The sequence below is a fragment of the Anomaloglossus baeobatrachus genome, chromosome 1 (assembly GCF_048569485.1).
Source record: "Anomaloglossus baeobatrachus isolate aAnoBae1 chromosome 1, aAnoBae1.hap1, whole genome shotgun sequence".
Lineage (NCBI taxonomy): Eukaryota > Metazoa > Chordata > Amphibia > Anura > Aromobatidae > Anomaloglossus > Anomaloglossus baeobatrachus.
Window position 1 is genome coordinate 563,123,175 of NC_134353.1, and position 23,272 is coordinate 563,146,446.

A 23,272-nucleotide genomic window follows, 5' to 3' on the forward strand; every position below is an offset into this window, starting at 1 on the left:
ATTAGAGGGTCTACAGATGCGCCTGCCACAGACGGTACTATGGATGGTACGTCAGAACCCACTTCTCTAGACTACGTCCACCAGTGTCCACTACCCAAGTTAAGGAAATCTTGTTTTACGCTGACTTCGGGCACAGAAAAGTCTCAGATGGCTAATTCTTAAACATAATGTTATTCATGTTTCTTGTCTCCTCCTTACAGGGCCCCTCAGACTCACTAGGTATCAGCATTGCTGGTGGAGTTGGAAGCCCTCTTGGAGATGTACCAATCTTTATAGCCATGATGCATGCAAATGGAGTTGTAGCCCAGACTCAGAAACTAAGGGTAAGGATATTATCTGACTAGTTTGTCATTTAGTGACTGGTTAGGTCTCATCTACACTAATCTCCATTCTTTGATCCAATACATGCTTCTTATCCAAAAATATTACCAATCTATTAGCCAATGGAGAACAGACAGAGTCTCGGTCTTTCTTAAAACAGTGCATTGCAAAATAAATGAAGGCGGCAAAGAACCAGCTCACCCACTTGGAGAACCACAACGTCCAAGATGGTGCAAGGATCCAGGCAGCCAGACCCAGCTGCAGATAACAACGTGGCCAGAGAAGAAAAAATCCAGCATCCAGTTCCAGAATATATTAAAATGGATTTTCTTTATTATTCAAAAGATAAAAACCATCTTACAAAATGTTCCTCCATATTCATAAAAACCTTGACATGGCAGAGTGAACAAAGGAACGCGTTTCGGAGTAAAAACTCCTTACTCTGAACAGTACCTTGCAAAAGTATTCGGCTCCCTTGATTTTTTTCAACCTTTTCCCACATTTCAGGCTTCAAACATAAAGATAAAAAAAAAAAAATTTATGGTGAAGAATCAACAACAAGTGGGACACAAGTGTAAAGTTGAGTGAAATTTATTGCTTATTTTAAACTTTTTTTAAAAAATAAATAACTGAAAAGTGGGGCGTGCAATATTATTTGTCCCCTTTAAGTTAATACTTTGTAGCGCCACCTTTTGCTGCGATTACATCTGCAAGTCGCTTGGGGTATGTGTCTAACAGTTTTGCACATGGAGAGGCTGAAATTCTTGTCCATTCTTCCTTTGGAAACAGCTGGAGCTCAGTGAGGGTGGATGGAGAGCGTTTGTGAACAGCAGTTTTCAGCTCTTTCCACAGATTCTCGATTGGATTCAGGTCAGGACTATGACTTGGCCATTCTAAAGCTGGTGTCACACACAGCGACAACGACAACGACGTCGCTGCTACGTCACAATTTTCTGTGACGTTGCAGCGACGTCCCGTCGCTGTCGCTGTGTGTGACATCCAGCAACGACTTGGCCCCTGCTGTGAGGTCGCCGGTCGTTGCTGAATGTCCAGCTTCATTTTTTGGTCGTCACTCTCCTGCTGTGACACACACATCGCTGTGTGTGACAGCGAGAGAGCGACGAAATGAAGCGAGCAGGAGCCGGCACTGGCAGCTGCGGTAAGCTGTAACCAGCGTAAACATCGGGTAACCAAGGGAAGACCTTTCCCTGGTTACCCGATATTTACCTTCGTTACCAGCCTCCGCTCTTGCTGCCAGTGCCGGCTCCTGCACTGTGACATGTGGCTGCAGTACGCGTCGGGTAATTAACCCGATGTATACTGTAGCAAGGAGAGCAAGGAGCCAGCGCTAAGCAGTGTGCGCGGCTCCCTGCTCTCTGCACTGTGACATGTAGCTGCAGCACACATCGGGTTAATTAACCCGATGTGTACTGTACCTAGGAGAGCAAGGAGCCAGCGCTAAGCGCGGCTCCCTGCTCTCTGCACATGTAGCACAGCGACGATATGATCGCTGCTTCTGCTGTGTTTGACAGCTAAGCAGCGATCATAACAGCGACTTACAAGGTCGCTGTTACGTCACCGAAAATGGTGACGTAACAGCGACGTCGCTGTCTCTTAGTGTGAACCCAGCTTAACACCTGGATACGTTTATTTTTTAACCATTCCATTGCAGATTTTGCTTTATGTTTTGATCATTGTCTTGTTGAAAGACAAATCTCCATCCCAGCCTCAGGTCTTTTTCAGACTCCAACAGGTTTTCTTCAAGAATGGTCCTGTATTTGGCTCCATCCATCTTCCCATCAATTTTACCCATCTTCCCTGTCCCTGCTGAAGAAAAGCAGGCCCAAACCATGATGCTGCCACCACCATGTTTGACAGTGGGGATGGTGTGTTCAGGGTGATGAGCTGTGTTGCTTTTATGCCAAATATATCGTTTGCATTGTGCCCACATAGTTTGATTTTGGTTTCATCTGACCAGAGCACCTTCTTCCACATGTTTGGTATGTCTCCCAGGTGGCCTGTGGCAAACTTTAAACGACACTTTTTATGGATATCTTTGAGAAATGGCTTTCTTCTTGCCACTGTTCCATAAAGGCCAGATTTGTGCAGTGTACGACTGGTTGTTGTCTTATGGACAGGCTCTCCCACCTCAGCTGTAGATCTAGAATGAATAATACTGCATGCCCTTTTCAGTTATTTATTTTTTAATAAAGTTTAAAATAAGGAATACATTTTGTTCACCTTCACAATTGTGTCCCACTTGTTGTTGATTCTTCACCATAACATTAAAATTTTTATCTTTATGTTTGAAGCCTGAAATGTGGGAAAAGGTTGAAAAAATCAAGGGAGACAAATACTTTTGCAAGGCACTGTATTTAGATAAATACATGTTATTAAGATCCAAAAAGGCAACATAATCATCAATATTGTATAAATATTTAGCAATTAATATGTCCCAAATAGTCAAAGTTCTTATAGCTAAAGAGCTGTTTAATTGGAGTGACCACACAAAATAGAGTTTATTAGTTAATTTTGCAATGCCGATGTTACGCATAGAAATAACGAGATCTGAAATCAGTCTGAACGCCAAGGATTTTTGTGCCACTTCAGTCAGTGAAGTCCAACGGTGGAGAACACTTTAGTGAACAATTACCAAAAAAATGTATTTTTTTTATAATCTTAATTTTATAACTTAACATGGTCAAAACAGAGTTCATTGTGTTTCCCCCTCCTCACTCATCTCCTCCAACAAGCCTTTCCATCAAACTTGATGGTTGCTCACTCTCCCCAGTCTCACAAGCTCGTTGCCTTGGAGTAACCCTCGACTCTGCTCTATCCTTCAAACCACACATCCAAGCCCTCTTCAACTCATGCCGATTACAACTCAAAAACATCTCCCGGATCCGTGCTTTCCTTAACCAAGAATCAGCAAAAACATTAGTGCATGCCCTCATCATCTCCTGCCTCGACTACTGCAACCTCCTGCTCTCTGGCCTCCCTTCCAACACTCTTGCACCCCTCCAATCTATCCTAAACTCTGCGGCTCGCCTAATCCACCTCTCCCCCCGCTATTTCCCAGCCTCGCCACTCTGCCAATCCCTTCACTGGCTTCCCATCGCCCAACGACTCCAGTTCAAAACATTAACCATGACATACAAAGCCATGCACAACCTGTCTCCCCCCTACATCTGTGACCTAGTCTCCCGGTACCTACCTGCACGCAACCTCAGATCCTCACAAGATCTCCTTCTCTGCTCCTCTCTTATCTCCTCTTCCCACAATCGCGTACAATACTTCTCCCGTGCATCCCCCATACTCTGGAATGCTCTACCTCAGCACATCAGACTCTCACCTACCGTGGAAAGCTTCAAGAGGAACCTCAAGACCCACCTCTTCCACCAGGCCTATAACCTATCATAGCCCTCAGTCCAGTAGACCACTGCGCAACCAGCTCTGTCCTCACCTATCGTACCATCACCCATTCCCTGTAGACTGTGAGCCCTCGCAGGCAGGGTCCTCTCTCCTATACCAGTCTGTTTTGTACTGTGAATGATTGTTGTACGTATACCCTCTTTCACATGGAATAAATGGCGCTATAATAATAAATAATAATAATAATCTCTTCTCCATTGTGAGGAATCTAATTTAGGAATAACCTTATAGTAAAAGCTATTTTGCAAACTGTAATTTGGCCACCAGATGGCAGCACATACTCAGATTTCAGCAGAACGCTCTTGACTTACATTTTTACAATGGCTTTCCCAAACTGAAACGCTGATGAATTGTTTGTGGGTTTCTTTGAAGTTCTGAGTTTACTAGCTTGGGGAGGATCCTCCAGCCATTGCATCGCGAAACTTGAAATCGCTTCTTATTTGTGTATTATGTTTCAGAATTTTGACACCTTCTTAAGATCTTTAAAAGTGGCTCTCCGAAAACAATGCATTGGAAGGAAATATTCAGGAAAACTTAAATTGTATACTTAACTTATCTGAAAGTGATATCTAGAAACCTGTAAGACAAGTGGATGTAGACAGGCAGTATTGTTATGGTTAGGAGTATGCTGTATAGTATGTCACATGTAGAGTTCTTCATTTGTTTAAAATTAGCTGTTCTATGAAAGTGGTCCCATATTTTCAATTATGGGCTTTTCCCCCAATTTTCTGATCAACATCTATATTGCAAAAGTGCAATACATACTGTTGATCCACGTCAAGCCCCTCTAACTTTACTGTTTTTCTTGAGTGCCTAATCCGGACATCTGATAATCTGGGCAGTTGATAATCTGGGCACCTGAACAGGTGCTGAACTCAAACCTTAAAGGGGTGGTTCATCCATTTTTTTTATTTTCTGTCGAAGTTCTACTTACAATTCTAGGTATTTTCTCCATTGGCTTGTATTTCCATTTCTGGCACTGAGCGGCGCTATGCTGCACGCTCAGTGCCTGTCACATGACCCCCCTGGAGCTGTGGCCGCCAGCATCCTCTGACGTCCCGGCATTTCCGGGCTCTCAAACAAGACGGGTACGTCACAGGATGCCGGCGCCACTCAGATTGAGTGACAGGGCTGTGGGCGGTGACTACCGCACGTCACAGCTCATCATCGAGGAGAGGATCCGGAGGACGTCAGTGTGGAGCCGGAAGCGTCCTGCAGATGGTGAGGCACGGGGCGCCAGTGTGCAGTACAGGGGGGGGGTTCTTCAGCTGAATCCCCCCCTGCACGTAAGTATGTGATCACACTGTCCACCCGCCCGCTCTGCTGCGATGTCAGGAGAGCGGCCGGTGTCGGGCAGTGTGATCTTCTGCTCCTCCCAGCAGCAAGACGCTGACAGGCATGTCACCGCTGTGCTCTGCCACCTGTCCTGCTGCATGGGACCAACTGTCTGCACTCTGTCACCTGCACCACAAGTCACAGAGTGGAGACAGTTGGTGACAGAGCACCTCTGCCCCCCCCCTCTTCTTTCCCCCCTCTCTTCTCCCCCCTCTCTCTCTCTCTTCTCCCCCCTCTCTATCTTCTCCCCCCCCTCTCTCTCTTCTCCCCCCTCTCTCTTCTCCCCCCCTCTTCTCCCCCCTCTCTTCTCCCCCCTCTCTTCCCCGCCCTCTCTTCTCCCCCCCCTCTCTTCTCCCCCACCTCTCTTCTCCCCCACCTCTCTTCTCCCCCACCTCTCTTCTCCCCCCTCTCTCTCCCCCCCCCTCTCTCTTCTCCCCCCCTCGCTCTCTTCTCCCCCCTCGCTCTCTTCTCCCCCCCTCGCTCTCTTCTCCCCCCCTCGCTCTCTTCTCCCCCCCTCGCTCTCTTCTCCCCCCTCGCTCTCTTCTCCCCCCCTCGCTCTCTTCTCCCCCCTCGCTCTCTTCTCCCCCCCCTCGCTCTCTTCTCCCCCCCTCTCTCTTCTCCCCCCCTCTCTCTCTTCTCCCCCCCTCTCTCTCTTCTCCCCCCCTCTCTCTCTTCTCCCCCCTTCTCTCTCTCCCCCCTCTCTCTTCTCCCCCCCTCTCTCTCTTCTCCCCCCCTCTCTCTCTTCTCCCCCCCTCTCTCTCTTCTCCCCCCCTCTCTCTCTCCCCCCCCTCTCTCTTTGCCCCCCCTCTCTCTCTTCTCCCCCTCTCTCTCTTCTCCCCCCTCTTTCTTCTCCCCCCCTCTCTCTTCTCCCCCCCTCTCTCTCTTCTCCCCCCCTCTCTCTCTTCTCCCCCCCTTTCTCTCTTCTTACCCCCCTCTCTCTCTTCTCACCCCCCTCTCTCTCTTCTCACCCCCTCTCTCTCTTCTCACCCCCTCTCTCTCTTCTCACCCCCTCGCTCTCTTCTCACCCCCTCTCTCTATTCTCACCCCCTCTCTCTATTCTCACCCCCTCTCTCTATTCTCACCCCCTCTCTCTATTCTCACCCCCCTCTCTATTCTCCCCCCCCCGCTCTCTCTTCTCCCCCCCCGCTCTCTCTTCTCCCCCCCCGCTCTCTCTTCTCCCCCCCTCTCTCTTCTCCCCCCCCGCTTGCTCTCTTCTCCCCCCCCGCTCGCTCTCTTCTCCCCCCCGCTCGCTCTCTTCTCCCCCCCCGCTCGCTCTCTTCTCCCGCCCCGCTCGCTCTCTTCTCCCCCCCCGCTCGCTCTCTTCTCCCCCCCCCGCTCGCTCTCTTCTCCCCCCCGCTCGCTCTCTTCTCCCCCCCCCCCGCTCGCTCTCTTCTCCTCCCCCCGCTCGCTCTCTTTTCCCCCCCCCCCCGCTCGCTCTCTTCTCCTCCCCCCACTCGCTCTCTTTTCCTCGCTCTCTCCTGGCATGGTCAGTACAGAAATCTCTCCATCGTGGAGGGATGAGAGGGAGTAATAAACATGGAGTCCCTACTGTGTCTGTGTATTTATTTCTAATAAAGTATTTTTCTCTGTGTGATGTCTTTTTTTTTTTTTTTTTTTTTTTAAACCCTTTGTTGGAGATTCTTAATGGCCAGGTTAAACTTGGCCTGACATTAAGAATCTCGGGCTTTATACCAGCTGGTAAAACATAGCTGGTATTAACCCCTTATTACCCAGCGTGCCACCTGCCACCAGGGCCACTGGCAGAGTTGGATACAGCGCCTGAAGATGGCGCTTCTATGAAAGCGCCATTTTCTGGGGCAGCTGTGGACTGCAATTCGCAGTGGGGGGCCCAGAAAGTTTGTGCACCCTGCACTGTGGATTCCAATCCCCAGCTGCCTAGTTGTACCTGGCTGGACTCAAAAATTTGGTGAAGCCCACATCATTTTTTTTTTTTTTTTTTTTTAATTATTTCATGAAATTCATGAAAAAAAAGGGCTTCTCTATATTTTTGGTTCCCAGCCGGGTACAACTAGGCAGCTGGGGGTTGGGGGCAGCCCGTAGCTGCCTGCTGTACCTGGCTAGCATACAAAAATATGGCGAAGCCCACGTCATTTTCTTAAAAACGTTTTCAGGGAAAAACCTTTTATAAAAAAAAAAAATGCTTCCCTGCATTTCTATTGCCAGTGAAAGTAACACCAAGCAGCGGGGGCTAGCAGCCAGTAGCTGCTTTGGTTACCCTTAGCAATAGAAAATGCAGCGGGAGCCCACAAACAATGTGATTTTTTTGGTTTTTTATTTTTAAAGAATTTTTTTTAAAAAAAAATCAACATGGGCTTCGCCCATCGAGCACCAGAGCATTTTACTGCTCAATTCATCCCAAGTAATCAGATGACTCCAGTGTCGGACGATTACATGTTCTGTGTCCCCCTGCATCCATCGCAGCGTGTACGGGCTGTGAGGTCAGCGGAGTGGAGACAGTGACATGCTCTGCTCTGACACATAGTGTGCTGCATGTCACTATCTTTCTCCACTCTGGTACTTGTTGTGCAGGTGACCGCATGCTACATGTCACTAACTGTCTCCACTATGGGACTTGTTGTGCAGGTGAGAGTGTATACAGTTGGTACTATGCAGCAGAAATCACAGAGTGGGGCAGTTAGGGACATGTATCATCCGGTCACCTGCACAACAAGTCCCAGAGTGGATACAGTGACATGCAGCATACTATGTGTCAGAGCAGAGCATGTCACCAACTTGCTCTGCTCTGTCACCTGCGGTGCTGCATGTCATGTTTTTGCCGCGATTTGGTGCCTTTTTTGCTGCGTTTTTGCTCACTGCGTTTTTAATCAGTGCACAATGCCATTAAAGATTGTTGATGGAAAAAAAGAAAAGGTCTGATGTCATTTCCTTATTCAAAATGTTCATTGTATGCAGGAGAGCAGACAGCAGCTGCAGAACTACAAGGCTCAGCATCCTCCATCCAGGACTGTATGCAGTTTTTTACCCAAAAAGAAAAAAAAAATGACATGGGCTTCGCCATATTTTTGTATGCTAGCCGGGTACAGCAGGCAGGTACGGGCTGCCCCCAACCCCCAGCTGCCTAATTGTACCCGGCTGGGAACTAAAAATATAGAGAAGCCCTTTTTTTTTTAATTATTTCATGAATTTCATGAAATAATTTAAAAAAAAAAAATGACGTGAGCTTCGCCTAATTTTAGTGTTTAGCCGGGTACAACTAGGCAGCTGGGGATTGGAATCCACAGTGAAGGGTGCCCAAGCTTTCTGGGCACCCCCACTGCGAATTTCAGTCCGCAGCCACCCCAGAAAATGGCGCTTTCATAGAAGCGCCATCTTCTGGAGCTGTATCCAACTCTTCCAGCTGCCCTGATGCCGGGTGGCTAGCTAGGTAATAATGGAGTTAGGGCTAGCTGTATATTATCAGCTAGCCCTAAGCCCGAAATTCATGGTGTCACGCCAATATTAGACATGGCCACCATGAATTTCTAGTAATGATAAAAAAAAAACACAACACACAGAAAAATATTTTTATTAGAAATAAAACACAACACAATTAGTGACTCCATCTTTATTGAAATAAACCCCCCTCCGCAGTAATCTTGGGTTAGGGTCCCGCGCCGTCCAATCCGGATCCAATATCATCTGATCGGTTTGCTGGAAGGCAAAGCGATCAGATGATATGTCAGGTTAAACTACGTGAATCACATGACACATCAGCTGATTGTATAAAAGCCGGTTATACAATCAGCTGAAGCATCAGTGCAAAAAAAAAAAAAAAATACTCACGTCTGTGCTGATTACCGGTAGCTCCTGCAGCGGAGTCTGATCCTGGCCCATCACTGCAGGAGCTGCCGGTAATCAGCTGATGAAGTCCCCTGACGGCAGGATCAGCTGATAGCCGGCCGGGCGCGAAAAAGCCGGCGAGACTACGATCAGCTGATGCGTCAGGTGACTGCATCAGGTGATCCACCGCCAGGTCCTGCAAGCTTCGTACGTGCCCCGGGGAGACTGCACACAGCCGAAGCGGCGGTACCGGGACAGGGGCTGGAAGCAGGCATGGCACCGGGACCCTGCAGACAGGTGAGTATGACATACACACACACATACACACTGTATATACACACACACACTGTATATACACATACACTGTATATACGCGCACACACTTTCTTCCCCTGGTTGTGCAGAGCTGCTGCTGTCTCTGTATGATTGAGCTCAGTGCATCCGCAGGGAGGAGGGTTTGGGTGGGAGCAGAGTGGGTGTATTAGACACAATGGGTGTGTTAGATAAGCTAGACACCGCCCTAGAGCCACAAAGAATTCTGGGACTTGTAGGAACTGAACACAGGAAGTCAGAGGAGAGATTAACCCCATCAGAGCTGGAGCCAGCAATGACAGTGTTCTGCTAGTGCACAATAAAAGGTAATTTTGCTGAAAAAACATAATAGATGTGTTGAGGGGCACATATTAGCAAGATTTATCAGAAAAAAAAAAATCAGTTTTGGTAACTGGACAACTTCTTTAAAGAGCTTGTCTCATCTTCTGAAGTATTGCAGCACTCCCCCTGCTTCCTGCTGGTTTGGTGGGCAATACAGTACTACATGATTGACACTTCGGACTAGCAGCATTGTGGATGGCCACCTGAACTGTGCACTTTCCAATGCTGCAAACAGGCAGCTCTGCTTCTGTAGCATCCAAGGAGCACACGCTCACTGAAGCTGGCTGGTATTAGGCACTAACTGTGCTCAAGCGATGCACTGCAGCTTCAGAGCAGCGCCTACAAGCTCTATATGAAGGTGCTGGTAAGTGCACTATTGGCCACTTCTGGCCTGCAATAGTAGCTGGTTCATAAGCTACAAGCAGTCAACAAAACAAAATCCTCTGTACTTGAAAATGTAGAGGAAGTTGTAAAGTTGTTTCTGCAGTCACTTTGCAATTTCCCCCATTAATGAGAATCACTCCTGAAATGGGTTTTCTAATCAGAGATCTCTTTAAGTTGAAATCATATTAAACTGAGTGTGAATATCCATGGCAGATGTACAAGATAATAGTATGTTGCAATGTGTAAAATTTCACAATGTGCCCTGATTTTTTTTTTTTCCTCTGCTGAACCGACACGGCACATACACAACAAATTTGCCACATCTCTACATGTATGTGCGCTGAGAGTGGTAGAACAGGGTAGAGGGGTTATCTTATAGTTAGATTGCTTGGGTCTTCTGCTGACCGGCCCCAGGAATGTGTTATATGTGACCGCTGCAGCCCAACACTGAGCTCAGCTGCTCTGGACATTGCGAATAGGCTTCAGGGATTACTTCAGAAATTCCTTATTCGTGACCGCTGCAGCCCACCACTGAGCTCAGCTGCTCCAGTCATTGCTAATAGGCTTCAGGGATTACTTATATGTGACCGCTGCAGCCCACCACTGAGCTCAGCTGCTCCAGTCATTGCTAATAGGCTTCAGGGATTAATTCAGGAATTCATTATACGGGACGGCTGCAGCCCACAAATGAGCTTAGCTGCTCCAGTCATTGTGAATAAGTTTCAGGGATTACTTCAGGAAATCCTTATGTGACCGCTACAGCCCACCACTGAGCTCAGCTGCTCCAGTCATTGCCAATAGGCTTCAGGGATTACTTCAGGAATTCCTTATACGTGACCACTGCAGCCCACCTCTGAGTTCAGCTGCTCCAGTCATTGCTAATAGGCTTCAGGGATTACTTCAGGAATTCCTTATACGTGACCACTGCAGCCCACCACTGAGTTCAGTTGCTCCAGTCATTTCTAATAGGCTTCAGGGATTACTTATATGTGACCGCTGCACCCACCACTGAGCTCAGCTGCTCCAGTCATTGCTAATGGGCTTCAGGGATTACCTCAGGAATTCCTTATACGTGACCACTGTAGCCAACCACTGAGTTCAGCTGCTCCAGTCATTGCTAATAGGCTTCAGGGATTACTTATATGTGACCGCTGCAGCCCACCACTGAGCTCAGCTGCTTCAGTCACTGCTAATATTCTTCAGGGATTAATTCAGGAATTTCTTATATGGAACTGCTGCAGCCCATCACTGAGCTCAGCTGCTCCAGTCCTTGCTAATAGGCTTCAGGGATTACTTCAGGAATTCCTTATACGTGACCGCTGCAGCCCACCACTGAGCTTAGGTTCTCTGGTCATTGCTGACAGGCTCCAGTGATTACTTCAGGGATTCCTTATACATGACCACTGCAGCCCACCATGGAGCTCAGCTGCTCCAGTGATTACTTCAGGGATTCCTTATACGTGACTACTGCAGCCCATCACTGAGCTTAGCTGCTCTTGTCCTTGCTGACAGGCTCCAGGGATTACTTTAGGAATTCCTTATATGTGACCGCTGCAGCCCATCACTGAGCTCAGCTGCCCTGTTGACTTAGGCAGACAATGAGGAGAAAAAAGTTATTACCAGAAAACCCTGTATATGAAAATCTACAGGAAAAGTTACAATTGAGAAAACAGGTGAAGCCATATGTTCTCTTCACTATATTTGTCCGGTGCTCTTGTAATAATAAAGCATATTTTGTTGCTATGATATGCTACTGTGAGTGACTCTTTGTCTTTCTTTTTTCTTCCTTCTCACTCACAGGTTGGCGACAGGATTGTTAGTATTTGTGGGACACCGACTGAAGGAATGACTCACTCTCAGGCTGTCAGCCTCCTGAAGAATGCCACGGGCACAATGGAGCTGCAGGTAACACTGCGCAGCATTGTTCAGTGCCATTCATGCAGCTCATGTTAATCCACTGTCAAAATAAGCCCTGCTTCCCCCTGGATTAACAATGGAGCTACATAAACCTTCATTTTTTTACATATTTAGAAAGACCAGGCATGATTTCTGTAACTTCCTTTACGGTTGTAAGGTTAAAAGTGCAGGGTTTTCTGTAAAAAAAAAACAAAAAACTTGTGTAGAGGGGGGGGGGGGGAGATGAGGTTAAAATTTCAGAACTCCATTGGGCACCTTGGTTTTGACGGTATGACCCTTGGATGCCTTTCCCAGGTTGTGTTCTCCAAGCCGTAACAGCAGTCAGGATCCAACAGGTGACCTTCCATCTGCTGCCTATGACATCAGTCTTTTGGCAGTTGGGGACAAGATGAGCTCCCTTAAAGAGAACATGGTGCTTTTGCTAAAAATATATATATTTATGTTTATATCTATATATATATAGATATATATATATATATATAGATAGATAGATAGATATATTGTAAAAATATCCCCGAGGTTCCCTGATTCTGCTGTTCTTTTCTGTTTTGTGCTGCGCCACTCCATTGTAGAGATATTCATGCTTGTTTTATCTGGAGCAGTGTGTGAAATCTTTGCTTGGTTTCTAATTGGGCATTTCTTCAGTCTTCTCTGGGGGCATGCACATTCATCACTCCCTCCCATACGCTGCCATTCACAGCTCAGCAGTGTCTGTCACTGATAGACAACTAGGTCTATGATTGGTAGCATCTGCGAGTGATGGATAAAGGCGCAAACCGCCACAGAAGAGCCTGAGGGAATGCCACATTGGACTGCAAGAAGAGATTTCACATAGTGCACTCCAGATAAAGAAATGTGAATATTTCTGCAATGCAGTGTAGCACAACAAAAAGGAAAAGAGCTGCAAAATCAGTGGAGCGCAGGGATTTTTCCATGGTATTTAACAACTTTTTTTGAGCAAGTGATTAGTCCTGTTTAAAGGGAACCTTCCAGCTGTTTTATGCTGGCAAAACAAGAGCCAACATGAAATTCAGACAAGGTTCCACATGAAAAAACTATAGTTTCCTAATACATAGTTTGTGAAATATGTTTGCTATGTGTGTATTGGAAAAAATGTGTCGAACAAGCCGACCAAGACAGAAGGAAGCAACTTCGCAAATGCCATAGCCGGAGTTTACAGCGAGAGCTTTGCCTGTATTTACCACACTCAGTAGTCTCATTCTGTATATTGTTGAGTCACACTATTGGCTGCAGCCATCACATGGGACTTATGGGAAGTCATCACTGGCGCCAGGTAAGAGACCTGCAAAGAGATACTGAAAAACAAAGGGATTTTATGGGTTAATACCCCTTTTATTATTTTATTACCATTTCTGGTTTTGGACAATTTTTATCAAAGCCTCCTTAAATTTCTGAAAGGTCCTAAGTAAAATTCAGTAAAAAATAAAACTAATAACGTAAACAGTAGAGAATGCAGTAATGTTCGTATTTTACATTTCAGGTTGTGGCAGGAGGGGATGTGAGTGTGGTCACCGGTCATCAGCAGGAACACGTGGGCACTGCAGTCAGCTTCTCTGGCCTGGCCTCCAGCAGTATATTGCAGGATGACTTAGGGTAGGTATTGTCACGTATTCTGCATCCATACACCAGGCTGCACAAGAGCGTATGATCTTATCCATTAGGGTTTTGAATTTACAAATGCTAAATCACATCAAATTAAAAAACTCAGCACTTTTGTTATAAAAAAAAAAAAAGTGAAAAAATAAATAAATTGTAATCTAGAATCTTTAAAACCTTCTTGACACCTACTTAACCCCTTCATCCCCGGGGCACTTTCCGTTTTTGTTTTTTGCTCCCCTTCTTCCGAGAGCCATAACTTTTTTATTTTTCCGTCAATCTTGCCATATGAGAGCTTGTTTTTTGCGGGACAAGTTGTACTTTTAAATGAAACCATAAGTTTTACCATATGGTGTACTGGAAAACAGCAAAAAAAATTCAATTGTGTGGAAAAACTGCAAAAAAGGTATGATGGCACAATAGTTTTTGGGATGTTTTATTCACGGTGTTCACTATATGGTAAATCTGATGTGTTTGTATGATGCCTGAGGTCGGTGCGAGTTTGTAGACACCAAACATGTATAGGTTTACTTTTATCTAAGGGGTTAAAAAAAATTCACAAGCTTGTCCAATAAAAGTGGCACACGTTTTGCGCCATTTTCCGAAAGCCGTAGAGTTCTCATTTTTTGGGATCTATGGCTCAGTGATGGATTATTTTTTGCGTCTCGAGCTGTCGTTTCTAATGGTACCATTTTTGCACAGATGCTATGTTTTGATCGCCTGATATTGCATTTTGTGTAAAACCTGCGGCGACCAAAAAACGTAATTTTGGCGTTTGGAATTTTTTGCCACTACGCCATTTACCAATCAGATTAATTGATTTTATATTTTGATATATCGGGCATTTCTGAACGCGGCGATACCAAATATGTGTATATATATTTATTTTTTAACCCTTTAATTTTCAATGGTGGGAAAGGGGGGTGATTTGAACTTTTAGGTTTTTTTTTTTGTTTTTTTTTTTAATTTTACTAGTCCCCCTAGGGCAATCAGCAATCCGATCGCTCTTATCTATCTGCTGATCACAGTTATACAGCTATAAACAGCAGATTCACTCACTTCCTGTCTCTCTCTGCTCCCGGCTGAGGGAAAACGAAAGTGAAACTTTATAGCTGCAGGCGTCATCACATGACCCTGTGCTACGATGGCAACCACCGAAAGTCACGTGATCACTCACGTGGCTTCCGGTGGGGGCAGCGGTAAGTGAAAATCTTCACCGCGCGTATATACATCTCCCTGCCAGACTTTGGCAGCGAGATGTAACTGGTTAATGTTACGGGTGGAATGCGATTCCACTCGTAACATGTAGGCACACATGTCAGCTGTTGAAAACAGCTGATATGTGTTCCAATCGCCGCCACCTGCAGGGGACGGGGCTTAACGGGACACGCTCCATGACGGATATATCTGTCCATGGTTGTGAAGGGGTTAAAGAGATGGTGCAATATGTAATATAGCAATCATTACCGCTATGTAAAAATGAAATGACCATTGTGATAAGCCAGAAAACCTTCTAAGGTTCATATCCACCTTATTGAGTGTAAGAAAACCCCTGGAATCTTGCAGTGTCACAGTTTCTTTGTTTGGCACCAGGTACATCTCATATATTGAAAGAATGATATAATTATGGAGTAACAAACTACACTGATTGCCTTTACAGTCTATTGAGATGTTCTAGTTATACTTGAATCTGAGGCAACCTCCTTACATACCTTATTGTCTACGTGGCTCAGATTTTTACTTTTTTTTTTCCATCTCTACATAGAGTTGTACATTACTAAACCATTGTTGATACAAGGTTTAGATGAAGCTGCTTCAGGAATTTGAGCTGTTAGTTGGAATCAGATTTTCGTACATAAAAATTATTTCCATTATTTACTAGAACATTAAAAGTTCAGTAATTAAATTAGTGCAGAAGAGAGAGACCAGCCCTAATGAAACCCACTTTGCTTAGTGGCACTTAGCACAATGTTAAATCACAATTGCAGCAAACTTGTGCATTAGTCCTTATATTTGGTGATGTTTTTCTAAGTCTCCATGTCACCATTAGTGACGGGCGGAATCGCAGATAACCAGGACCGGTGAATCCCGGTGATCCGGTTTTTAAAATCCAGTTCTAGGCTGGATTCCGGCCACCATACAAGTCTGGCGATTAATAAATGTTGGTAGAAGGAATAGGTGGATAGGAGCAGGCACGCTATACTTATCAAGGTTCCGGCACAGCTGTACATTGCACCCACGGCTGCCCATTCCCCCTTCCGGAGCCACACATTAGGCTCATGCATATACACTGCTTTCCCCGCCCACCGGCATCTGTGATTGGTTGCAGTCAGAAGCGCCCCCACTTTGAGTGGCAGATTGTCTGATGCTTCCAAACACAGATGCTACGTGCATCTATCGTGGTATAAAAATAAATAAAACAATTGGCTTAGAGTCCCCCCATATCATGATACCCAGCACAGATAAAGCATACAGCTACAGGCTGCAGCCCCCAGCTGTGTGCTTTTCTTGGCTGTGTATCAAAATGGGAGGAACCACATGCAGCTTTTTTAAAATTATTTAAATAATTTTTATAAAACGGGGTACGGTGCCCCCAATTTCAATACCCAGCTAAAATAAAGCCCGACAGCTGGGGGATTGTATTCTCAGACTGGAAGGCCCATGGTTATTGGGCCACCACCCAGCCTAAAAATAGCAGCCTGCAACCACCCAGGATTGTCGCATTCATTAGATGTGACAAGCCCGGCGCTTTACCCAGCTCTTCCTCTTGGTGCGGTGGCAATCGGGGTAATATAAGAGGTTAATGGCAGTCCACAGCTGCCACTAAGCCCTAGATAAGTAATGGCAGGCATCTGAGACCCCCCATTACTAATCGATAAGTGAAAAGAAAAAACACAATGAAAAATCCTTTATTTAAAATAAAATACAAAAAAAACACCCTGAGGTTAGGTTACCTGTGGTCACAGATGGAGGACCATGGGAACCTCCCGCCGTGACCACAAATAACCTGAGTGACGTCACCGCTAATTGCACAGCTCATTCATTTTCTGCCTGATTCTCACAGCATTCGATCATATACTATGATCGTATGCTGAGACTTTCAGATATGTAGCAGAGCTGGAATTGTCGTGGGACCTCATGTGGATTACGTTGGACCTGCACAAGTGTTTTGGGGGGGTTAATAAATTGTTGAAATTTGTATTTCAAAAAAAGGATTTTTTCTTTGTGTTTATGTAGTGTCACTTACAGATTAGTAATGGAGGGTCTTATAGACTCTCCCCATTACTAATCTAGGGCTTAGTGGCAAATATGAGCTGATATTAAGCCCTTACATTACCCCGATTGCCAGCACACCAGGGCAACCGGGAAGAGCCGGGTAATGATCCGGTACTGTCACATCTAATGGATGCGACAATTCCGACCAGCTGCAGGCTGCTTTTTTTAGGTTGGGGGTGGCCCAATAAGAATCGGTCTCCCCAGCCTGAGAATACAAGCCCCCAGCTGATAGGCTTTATCATGACTGAGTATCCAAATTGTGAGGACCCCATGCTGTTTTTTAAAAAAGCCGCATGTGGTTCCTTTTATTTTGATACACAGCCAAGCTAAGGGCATGGCTGGGTGCTGCAGCCTGTAGACATATGCTTTATCTGTGCTGGGTATCATAATACGGGAGGACCCTACGCCATATGTTTTATTTATTTTTATACCACCATAGTGACCTGCAGACAGCGCTTGTGATTGGTTGCAGTCAGACTCTGTGACACAGGTTTGGGGGCGTGCCTGACTGCAACCACTCATGGACGCCAGTGGGTGGGGAAAGCCGTGCATATGAATGAGCTGCCCAGGAAGTGTAGGAGAGGCCAAGGGTGCAGTATACACCTGCATAGGAGCCTCAGTAAGTATGATGTGCTTGCTTCATTCTTATTTTCTTTATTTTTCCTTTATTTATTTTTTTTTATTTCCCCAAGTGTTGGATTCGGAACAATACCCAGAATCCCGGAACTGGGTCCAGCACCCGGGTACATTTGAAACTGCATGGATCTGGACTTTTACAGTCTGGGTTTGCCCATCACTAGTCACCATCTATATTTAAAAAAAATCTTGAAATGACCACATGGCAGACACAATCAGCGATTGGCCCCATTGTCTACAATGAGCCTGTTTGATTTCTCTTACGGTATTCAACATATTAAAGGGAACCTGTCAGTAAGATCCACCTTCCTGAGTCTATATGGAAATGTAGGTCAGTGGAAGCTGAATAAAGTGATAACTTGATATCTAAAATCCAATCGCTTACTCCAGAAAAATACAGACTATATATACAGTGCCTACAAGTAGTATTCAACCCCCTGCAGATTTGGCAGGTGTACACATTTGGAATTAACTTGGCATTGTGACATTTGGACTGTAGATCAGCCTGGAAGTGTGAAATGCACTGCAGCAAAAAAGAATGTTATTTCTTTTTTTGTTTTTTTTTTTTTTTAAATTGTGAAAAGTTTATTCAGAGGGTCATTTATTATTCAACCCCTCAAACCACCAGAATTCTGTTTGGTTCCCCTAAAGTATTAAGAAGTATTTCAGGCACAAAGAACAATGAGCTTCACATGTTTGGATTAATTATCTCTTTTTCCAGCCTTTTCTGACTAATTAAGACCCTCCCCAAATTTGTGAACACCACTCATACTTGGTCAACATGGGAAAGACAAAGGAGCATTCCAAGGCCATCAGAGACAAGATCGTGGAGGGTCACAAGGCTGGCAAGGGGTACAAAACCCTTTCCAAGGAGTTGGGCCTACCTGTCTCCACTGTTGGGAGCATCATCCGGAAGTGGAAGGCTTATGGAACTACTGTTAGCCTTCCACGGCCTGGACAGCCTTTGAAAGTTTCCACCCGTGCCGAGGCCAGGCTTGTCTGAAGAGTCAAGGCTAACCCAAGGACAACAAGGAAGGAGCTCCGGGAAGATCTCATGGCAGTGGGGACATTGGTTTCAGTCAATACCATAAGTAACGTACTCCACCGCAATGGTCTCCGTTCCAGATGAGCCCGTAAGGTACCTTTACTTTCAAAGCGTCATGTCAAGGCTCGTCTACAGTTTGCTCATGATCACTTGGAGGACTCTGAGACAGACTGGTTCAAGGTTCTCTGGTCTGATGAGACCAAGATCGAGATCTTTGGTGCCAACCACACACGTGACGTTTGGAGACTGGATGGCACTGCATACGACCCCAAGAATACCATCCCTACAGTCAAGCATGGTGGTGGCAGCATCATGCTGTGGGGCTGTTTCTCAGCCATGGGGCCTGGCCATCTGGTCCGCATCCATGGGAAGATGGATAGCACGGCCTACCTGGAGATTTTGGCCAAGAACCTCCGCTCCTCCATCAAGGATCTTAAGATGGGTCGTCATTTCATCTTCCAACAAGAGAACGACCCAAAGCACACAGCCAAGAAAACCAAGGCCTGGTTCAAGAGGGAAAATATCAAGGTGTTGCAGTGGCCTAGTCAGTCTCCTGACCTTAACCCAATTGAAAACTTGTGGAAGGAGCTCAAGATTAAAGTCCACATGAGACACCCAAATAACTTGGAGAAGATCTGCATGGAGGAGTGGGCCAAGATAACTCCAGAGACCTGTGCCGGCCTGATCAGGTCTTATAAAAGACGATTATTAGCTGTAATTGCAAACAAGGGTTATTCCACAAAATATTAAACCTAGGGGTTGAATAATAATTGACCCACACTTTTATGTTGAAAATTTATTAAAATTTAACTGAGCAACAGAACTTGTTGTTTTGTAAGATTTATGCATCTGTTAATAAATCCTGCTCTTGCTTGAAGTTTGCAGGCTCTAACTTATTTGCATCTTATCAAACCTGCTAAATCTGCAGGGGGTTGAATACTACTTGTAGGCACTGTATATGGTTATTCACAGGTCACCTCCTTCTCTCCATGCAGTACACTTCCTAGATCATGCCTACAACACTCCCTCATAACTGTAAGAGAGTCAGATTCTATCTTTTGCTGTTATGGTCCATTTTGAGGCTGTTTAAACATATCCCACACAGCAACTTAAACCAGATATACTGTATATACACCGAACATTGAAATTTACATCACCAAGAAGGAAAAGTTGTGGCATCGTGGAAATCACAGGATTGAGAGACATGTTAATGATATGTAATTGATAACAAAATGGTAACAGAAGTTTCAAAACTTGTGAATTTATTCAGTGTTGAGTTAGGAGCATAATGCGCAAACATATACAAACTTACACACCTTATCTTAACAATGAGATTATTCATGGTTGTCTAAGATTTGTTCTGCCACGCTGAATGCACTTGGGCACATAAATCATCAAGATTCGCTGCCGACAGCTCTCTTTACAATTGCCAACCAATGACCTCCCAGATATGCTTGATGGCAGACAAATCCAAAGAAACTGCAGGCCAAGGTAAAAGTGTAGGCAGGCCCTCACAGTAGCACTAGCATCATGCAGCATGTCATGTTGAAAAATCGCTCCTGGTACACTTTGAAGAAATGGCCGTATTACTGGTTGCAACACTAAATCTATGTAACACCAAGCTGTTAGTGTGCCTAAAATGGGGAGTAGAAGGGTCCGGCTATTGTATATTATGCCACCCCACACCAGAATCATGGGAGCAGGTCCTTATGAAGGCCTCTTCTTGTTATTGCCCATGTGGTCTCCAAACCAATCTCCAGCATTTATTGCATCCAAGACAAAAGCGGGACTCATTGCGGAAGAAGATTCAGCCTCCATTGCCATGTTCATCTGCACCAAAGTGTCCCAAGAGCCATTTTTCTTCAGAATGTCAAGCCACATGTAGCTTGTGCTACTGTAAACCACCTACATGATGTAAATGTACTACCGTGGTCTGCAGTGTTTCCAGATTTGCCACACATCGAGCATATCTAAGACACCATTGGTTAGCATTATCAAAGACAGCTGAAAGCAGCGGATCTTGATGATTTGCATGCTTAACTGCATTCAATGTGGTCAAATATTTTTCAGACAGCCATTAAAAACCTGATTGAGAGCAGATAAGGCATGTAAGTGCGGGGATTTCTGTACATGGTGCTCCTACTTCACACTGAATAAAAATAGATGTTTTCAAAATTTTGTATTTGTATATGAGTCTTATTTGCGGTTCTATTCAGTGAGTGATAGTCTTCCTTGTAGAACTCTGCATGCAGAGATAGCTGTCAATCATTAGTAGAACCACCCACTGGACTCAAACACCAGGGATTTTAATGAATAGAATACAAGTTATACTGAATCTTTTCCAACAAACCTACATATCATTCTGCTTCGCTTCTCTAAGGGCCACTTTATACACAGCGACATCGCTAACGATGTCGCTGGTGAAAGCACCCGCCCCCGTCGGTTGTGCGTCATGGGCAAATCGCTGCCCGTGGCGCACAACATCGCTAGGACCCGTCACACGTACTTACCTGCCTAGCGACGTCGCTGTGGCCGGTGAACCACCTCCTTTCTAAGGAGGAGATTCGTTCGGCGTCACTAAGCGGCCGCCCAATAGAAGCGGAGGGGCGGAGATGAGTGGCCGGAATATCCCGCCCACCTCCTTCCTTCCTCATTGCCGGTGGCCGCAGGTACGATGTTGTTCCTCGTTCCTGCGGTGTCACACATAGCGATGTGTGCTGCCGCAGGAACGACGAACAAGCTGCGTCCTGCAACAGCAACAATATTTGGGATTAGAATGACGTGTCAACGATCTACGATTAGGTGAGTTATTTTACACGCAACGACGTCGCTAACAAGGCCGAATGTGCGTCACGAATTTCGTGACCCCAACGACATCTCGTTAGTGATGTCGTTGCATGTAAAGCCCCCTTAAGTCTATTATATGGAGTCCACATATTGGTCTGCATGACAGATTCCTTTTAACCTCTTAAATGTTAATTTGCCTAAGGAATCTTGCAATGTAAATGTTCTATCCTATTCGTGTATACTGTATATAGGGTATGAGAGATGTATTGACCCTAAACTTTCTAATACTAATTTTGCATTTTCATTTTAGACCGCCTCAATATAAAACAATCATTCTTGACAGAGGACCAGATGGTCTAGGCTTCAGTATTGTTGGGGGCTATGGGAGTCCACATGGTGATCTCCCCATCTATGTGAAGACTGTTTTTAGCAAGGTAAACTGAAAACTGATAGGTTCACATTAGCATCATGGTGTTTATATCTGACTCGGTTTAATAGAGGACTCTTTAGTGTGGAGACCTGATTCCATTTACAGGGTCCATAAGCCATGGGTACAGTGGGATCAACATGCACACCTAATCTATCATATCATTGATTCACTTCCATATGTAATTCTTGGTATATATTCTCCAAACCCCTGCTTCTTTAGATGTCTTCGTCAGGTGCCATTTTTAATGACTCAGTACTCTAAATTACTATGCATTTGATACTTAAGCATTCTGTTTGACCTCTTATTAGATTGGCTTCAAGCTCCAAGTCAGGAAACTGTCTATAAACAAATTTTGTCTGAAGGTTTACCTCTGAATAAGGATACTAGATATTTGGCGATAACATCACCAGATGATTAAGGAGTGCTCATATTGTACATTTGCAATGGGATGCATGTCCCATATTGACTATAGTTTTGGGAACGCCTCCCTATTAGGTGATATACATTATGTCCAAAAGGGTAGTTCTGATCTCTCACCATTAATCATTGAATTAACACATGAAAGGCCATCTGCAGTTACAAATCTGTGTATTCATCACTTCTAGCTGTCATTAATAGGGGAGAAAAATCGCTTCCCTGATCAGTTGGAAACCTTTTTACAAGATCATGATGCTTTGGCGATGAACTAGAGTTAAACTTAAGACCTGTTTAAGGTGATGAATTAAATCTACCATATCCTTTATTAAAAGGGACTCTTCGAAAAGAAAAGGAATTAGTTTCCATTTGTAGAAATCTTGAGGCTGTTTTTGCTTGAACCCTGAAGATGCCTCACAGTAGACAACTTTGTATGTTGACAAAGATTACTTCATCTCACAGAAAAGGCCCAAAAACATCTATTCTTCGTTAAACAGATGTAATTTTTGATAGGTAACCAAATAAGCAAGTTCCTTGCTGATGTAATTTAACTGAATCGAGCCTCTTCAGACATTATTGGTACCAATATATGATTGGGTTTTCCTAGAGCTCCTCATCAGATGGAAGGTTATTTCTATACATTGGATAGGAGATAGATCTCTCTATATCTCAGTGGGAAAACTGATAAATAATGCAGTATCATATGAAAATAATTTCCTTGATCCATCAAAAGTGTATTTCACACCAGTCTTGGTGAGGGGACATGCTAAAGCTTCTTAATGTAGTGTTCCCCCCAACTCCAGTCCTCAAGGACCACCAACAGTGCATGTTTTCAGGATTGCCTTAGTGTTGCACAGGTATTTTAATCATCACCTGTGCAGATGATTAAATGATCCAAGAGGTAGAGGAGGAAGCAGGTTTAAAATACCGCGCCAAACCACAGAAAATCCAGATGCTGTTAGTAAATCCCTTTATTTTTTACACAGGTCTACACGTTTCGAGGACATATCCGTTCCCGTCCTCAGGACAATGTACATAGAAAAGCTAATAGAAAGTTTTTCTCTGTACATTGTCCTGAGGACAGGGACGGATATGTCCTCGAAACGCGTAGACCTGTGTAAAAAAATAAAGAAAAAAGGGATTTACTAACAGCATCTGGATTTTCTGTGGTTTGGCGCGGTATTTTAAACCTGCTTCCTCCTCTACCTCTTGGATTATCTCTA

General features: G+C 44.9%; 1 protein-coding gene across 5 annotated transcripts in view; it reads left to right on the forward strand.

Annotated features, from left to right (window-relative positions):
- MPDZ (multiple PDZ domain crumbs cell polarity complex component) overlaps positions 1-23,272 on the forward strand; it is a 268,414-nt gene that overhangs the window by 243,879 nt on the left and 1,263 nt on the right. For all 5 annotated transcript variants that reach the window (XM_075316964.1, XM_075316973.1, XM_075316991.1 and 2 more), the window contains 4 exons: positions 201-323; positions 11,728-11,832; positions 13,346-13,458; positions 21,516-21,639. In XM_075316964.1, the coding sequence (XP_075173079.1) occupies positions 201-323; positions 11,728-11,832; positions 13,346-13,458; positions 21,516-21,639 (465 nt within the window). The remainder of the gene's footprint in view (positions 1-200; positions 324-11,727; positions 11,833-13,345; positions 13,459-21,515; positions 21,640-23,272) is intronic.